Source organism: Orycteropus afer, unplaced genomic scaffold (genome assembly GCF_000298275.1).
Source record: "Orycteropus afer afer isolate SDZICR_OR568_19922 unplaced genomic scaffold, OryAfe1.0 scaffold00402, whole genome shotgun sequence".
Taxonomy (NCBI): domain Eukaryota; kingdom Metazoa; phylum Chordata; class Mammalia; order Tubulidentata; family Orycteropodidae; genus Orycteropus; species Orycteropus afer.
Genome location: NW_006921989.1, coordinates 442,691 through 448,361, shown reverse-complemented (window position 1 = coordinate 448,361; position 5,671 = coordinate 442,691). Strand labels below are relative to the sequence as shown.

Genomic DNA, 5,671 nt, shown 5'->3' with positions numbered 1-5,671 from the left:
GGCATAAACCGACTCGAAGTTTCATTTGGGAGTCTGAAGGCAATACCTCCTAGTTGAGGGCCAGAAAACTCTGTGAAGACCGTCATCCTCTGCCCATTACCTTGCCTGGGCTTCTTAGAGGTGGGGGGGACAGTAGGCTCCCACTTAGTGGTCCCTTAGATAGAGCCAGAGCCCGTATGCCACCATGGGCTGGGGAAGTGAAGAGGAAAGTCCGTTTTGAGTGGGTCTCTGTTCTAATGGTGGTCCTGAAGGCAATGTTGTATGTGTGACAATGTGCAAGAGAGTGAATTCCATCTTGTGGAAGGGCTCAAATCCCGCAGTTCCCTAGAAAGGGAGAGTGAATTTAAGTTTTCTCCATCGCTTCCTTGTCACGTCCTTAACCCCATGCCTTGGTCTTACCATCTGAAAAACAGGGCTGCTTGAGGAGGGAGTGAAATCACAAGCACTGGGCACTCAGCACAGGGCCCGGCACATTCCGGGGGTCTGGCAAAAGGAATCTGTTGAGTCCCCGGCCCCCCACCCTCCTCTGGTGGGGTGCGGCAAGGCCCCCATTGGGTTGCTGTTTTCTGACATGACCTGACCTCTCTCCACAGACTCTCTTCCAGAGCCCAGAGGAGGGCTGGCAACTGTACACCTCAGCCCAGGCCCCTGACGGGAAATGCATCTGCACCGCGGTCATCCCCGCGCAGAGCACCTGCTCCCGCGATGGCCGCAGTCGCGAGCTGCGGCAGCTGATGGAGAAGGTAAGAGCCTTCCGGGTGCCTGAGGGACCATCTCACAGTTCCCACCTCACCCTCCACCCCATCCAGGTCAGCCCGGGCCAGATGGGGCCACGAGGACTGTTCTCAGCAGGCTGAGAATCCAGCTTCCCTTCCGTGGATATTTCTTTTACTAACTGTTCAGTGTGTCTTTGGAGGAGAAACTGATGAGCACTATGGGCAGGGGTGGGGGGACCCCAGGGACATCATCAGAGTCTCTCGAGTGTGAGCTCCAGATTCTGTGCATGCCCCACCCACCAAAGCTACCTGCTCAAGAAAACATTTTGTGTCCCTTGGGGGTGGTCTCACCCTCAACCGCAAGGGGCTCATGTAGGATCCTTCCCCCTCTCATCATGGTCAGTATAAAATGCTCCCCATTCGATGCATTCCAAGGATGCACCTGTACAGTCTGATGATGGCCCTTGCTGCTGCCCAGCTGAACTGCCCAGTAGTCAGCTCTGCAGTCACTGTTGAAAAGGACCATCAAGCCTCCCACTGTCAGGCTACAGAAGAGGAAGCCAAGGTTCCGCAGAGAAGAGACTTGGTGGCCGCAGAGTCTTCCACACACTCAGACTCCTACCCTGCCCACAACACTGGGACTGCTTCCCCTAGTAGTTTGTCACTGATGGTTGACAGTGGCTATTGATGTCCACGGTGCGTATCAGGCTGTTGGGTTTCTGAGAACTTACGAGTTCATTCAGGAAAGTCAGTGTGTTTCAGTGAGCATCCTCAGAGGTGTCCCTGACTGACTTCACTTACCCAGGTGGAGGTGGGAACTAGGGGGCCCACAGGCCAGGTAAGGAGAAACTAGAATGAGGGAATTTGGGTTCATTCATTCAGCCAGAAAGTATTTGTTGAGCACCTACTTTGAGTCAGTGCCGGGCACTGAGGATTCAGCTGTGTCCTTACCTGAAGGAGGCAGATGACTAAGAACATTCCAGATAATGGTTACAGTATGGAGAAAATAACTGGGTAAAGGGAGAGTGAGTGAACTGCTGCTTCAGACAGGTGGCCAGGGAAAGCCTCTCTGAGGTGGGACATGAAGGATGAAATAGATGCAGCCACGGAAAGATGAGGGTCGAACAGCATTCCAGAGAGACCAGCAAGCACAAAGGCCCTGGGGAGAGAAGCTTAGAGTCTGAAAGGGAAGGTTGACTGGTGGTTGGAGAAGTATGAAGGCAGTGTAGAAGTGTGAGGGGACCCGCAGGCCTTGCTGAGTTGGGCCGGGAGATGATCTGATCCTTTTGAAAAGCTCCCTCTGGCTGCTGTATGGAGTGCTGACTGCAGGGGCTTGAGGGATGGAAGCAGAGAACCAGGAAAGAGGTCGTGATAGTGGTGGCCAGACCAGGTGGGAGCTTAGAGAGGCATGAATGGGTTGGAGATGTCTTCAGAGCCTCCTGGTAAGATCTGGGAAGGAGAAGGTGGCCTGGTCCATTGAGTGTTTGGCCTTGTCTGTAGCATCCCTGGGATGGGGGCGAGGAGGGAATCTCTGCCTCCCTAGCTGTCCCCCATCCTAGGTCCAGAACGTCTCTCAGTCAATGGAAGTCCTTGAGTTGCGGACGTATCGTGACCTCCAGTATGTGCGCAGCATGGAGACTCTTATGCGGAGCCTGGATGCACGGCTCCGGGGAGCTGATGGGTCCCTCTCAGCCAAGAGCTTCCAGGTGGGTTTTTCTGGGTTCAGGTCAGAGGCCAAGGGGATAATTGGGATCATTAGTTCCAAGAGTGGGATCACATCCGGGAATTGCTGAGAGTTGGCTAGCATCTGGAATCCCTAGGTCCAGTGTGGGCCAAATATCAATGGCCAAATATGCATCAAGGATAAGAGGTGAAGTATAGGGTCAAAGGATAGCATTCAGGTTCAGCAGTGGTTCCTTCTTGGTGGGCAGGAGCTAAAGGACAGGATGACAGAGCTATTGCCCCTGAGCTTGGTCCTGGAGCAGTACAAGGCAGACACACGGACCATCGTGCGCCTACGTGAGGAGGTGAGGAATCTCTCCAGCAGCCTTGCAGCCATCCAGGAAGAGATGGGTGCCTACGGGTATGAGGACCTGCAGCAGCGAGTGATGGCTCTGGAGGCCCGGCTCCATGCCTGCGCCCAGAAACTGGGTATGCTTTTACTCTTGATCCTGACCCCTGACCTCCACACTCAATCCCAATACCACCTGTGTGCCCATAAGCTGGGCATTGTTTTGACCTCTAACTTCTAAACTTTGACCCTTGACCTCCCAACCTAAGGCCAAACCTGAACCCAGAAGCTAGAAATGGTCCTAACTCTTAATTTCCAAGCCCTCACCTTTAACCTGGCTCCATACTGGGGACCAGTTATCTGGCTCCTCCCTGACTCTAGCTCTTCCCATTTTGATCACAATTCTTGCCCTGCCTCCCTTGAACTCTCCCCATCCCCACCCTCATTCCCCGTTCCTGCCTCCTAGGCTGTGGGAAGCTGACTGGGGTCAGTAACCCCATCACGATTCGGGCTATGGGGTCTCGCTTTGGCTCCTGGATGACTGACACAATGGCCCCCAGTGCGGACAGCCGGGTGAGTGACTATGCCAATCCCAGGAGTCAGAATGTGGGAGTACTGTGGTATCCCTAAAGCCCTGGGACCTCCCCTTGGCTATCTAGTGATCACCAAGCAACCAATGGACTTCCAGCCCTGTGAATCCCAAGGTCATTGACCTCCAATGACCATAGAGACTAATGGTTACTGAGTACTACTGACCAGCCCCCAATGATCATTCACTTCTAAGAAACTACTCAGGGACCAATGTCTTCCCAAGGACTAGAGACCCCCTCTAGCACCACTCAGTGACATTTGAATTCCCATGATCGCCATAGTCATGAATGCCCATCACCTGTGACCCACAGAAACTATCCATTAACTACCCAGTCGCTGTCCATCAACAGTGACCTTCCTACTGATTGATATTGGTCACTGGGTGGCCACTGAGTATCACAGATTATAGATAATAACTTTCTACCACCCCCATCATGATCATTAGATTCCCAGGGATTATGGGGAAAGTGGTTCCATCAACTGGTTAAAAGCTAGGGTTTAGAATCAGATTTATATTCCCAGTTTCACTATTTCTTAGCTAGGGAACCTTAGGCAGTTTACTGTCTCTGAGGCTCAATTTCCTTATCTTCAAAATGGTCATGAAAACATCAGCATTAAAACATATAAATTGCTTAGCTCAATGACCAGCACTAATAAGGGCACTCACAAATGCTATGATGATGACACACTAGGTACCTCGTGGTTACAGGGGTTAGCCATGGGCAATGAATTCAAATTACCTCTTATCATCCAGTGACTGTCCAGTGACCACTGACTATCTAATACCCAATGACCAGTGAATTTCTGGGCCAAATGAATGCCCAACCAAACAAAAACCTAACGCACTGACATCGAGTCGATTCCAACTCATAGTGACCCACTTTGGGTTTCCAATGTGGTAAATTTTTTATGGAAGTAGATTGCTCAGTCTTCCTTTCACAGAGTGGCTGGTAGGTTTGAACCGCCAGCCTTCTGGTTAGCAGTCAAATCCCTTAGGTACTTTGCCACCAGAGCTCCTAAATGAATCCCCAAGGATGACAATTTCCCATGATCTTTATGGACCAAGTACCAACCACTTAGTGCCTGTTTCAAGGCACTCACTGACCAAATGATCTGAGCCACTGGGACCATGACTGGTCACGAATGGTCACTGGAAATCCCATGACTGAGTAACGACCCCTTAGTGACCATTGATCTCAAATGACCATGGTTGATTCCATTGGTGGTGGTTCGCCAGTGACCGACCAATCAATGGCTGCTCTCACAGGTCTGGTACATGGATGGCTATTACAAAGGCCGACGGGTCCTGGAGTTCCGCACTCTGGGAGACTTCATCAAAGGCCAGAACTTTATCCAGCACCTGCTGCCCCAGCCGTGGGCAGGCACGGGCCACGTGGTGTACAACGGCTCCCTCTTCTACAACAAGTACCAGAGCAACGTGGTGGTCAAGTACCACTTCCGCTCGCGCTCTGTGCTGGTGCAGAGAAGCCTCCCAGGGGCAGGTTATAACAACACCTTCCCCTATTCTTGGGGTGGCTTCTCTGACATGGACTTCATGGTGGATGAGAGTGGGCTCTGGGCCGTGTACACCACCAACCAGAACGCAGGCAACATCGTGGTCAGCCGGCTGGACCCGCACACCCTCGAGGTCATGCGGTCCTGGGACACCGGCTACCCCAAGCGCAGTGCCGGCGAGGCCTTTATGATCTGTGGAGTGCTCTACGTGACTAACTCCCACCTGGCCGGGGCCAAGGTCTACTTCGCCTACTTCACCAACACGTCCAGTTACGAGTACACCGACGTGCCCTTCCACAACCAGTACTCCCACATCTCCATGCTGGATTACAACCCCCGGGAGAGGGCGCTCTACACCTGGAACAATGGCCACCAGGTGCTCTACAACGTCACACTCTTCCACGTCATCAGCACTGCTGGGGACCCCTAGGGGCTGCCATAGCCCAGGCTGCCACACAAGGGCCACTGGGGCCCCGAGGGGGACCTTTCCATTCTGCCTGTATCCCTTAAGAATTACCTGTCTGTTGTATCCCCCCTCACCTTCCCGGAACTACTTTTTCTCGGCCGGCCTTTCCGCCAGCTTCTGTTCTCTGCCTGTGTATTTCTATCAATGCATTTTTTTCATTTTTGCCTCTTCTTCTTTATTGATCTCTCCTTTTGATACTCTGTCTTTCTGCCTTTTTTTAAAAATGTTCCTCTGTCTTTTTCTGCCTCCTTTTTATCCATGACTCTGCCTTTTTTTTTTTTTTTTTAATGTTCCTCTTTTTCTGCCTCTTTTTTATCGATGACTCTCCAGTTCTTTCCCCATCTCTGCTTCTCTTTGGTCTCTCTCCCTCCC

At 52.1% G+C, this 5,671-nt stretch overlaps 1 protein-coding gene across 1 annotated transcript; it reads left to right on the top strand.

Moving 5' to 3' along the window:
* The first annotated feature begins 587 nt into the window (after positions 1-587).
* Positions 588-5,263, top strand: OLFM2 (olfactomedin 2). The gene is made up of 5 exons (XM_007953557.2): positions 588-743; positions 2,276-2,422; positions 2,648-2,867; positions 3,194-3,300; positions 4,586-5,263. The coding sequence occupies exons 1-5, from the start codon at positions 735-737 to the stop codon at positions 5,261-5,263; spliced, it is 1,161 nt and encodes a 386-aa protein (XP_007951748.2). The 5' UTR covers positions 588-734.
* Positions 5,264-5,671: the final 408 nt, after the last annotated feature.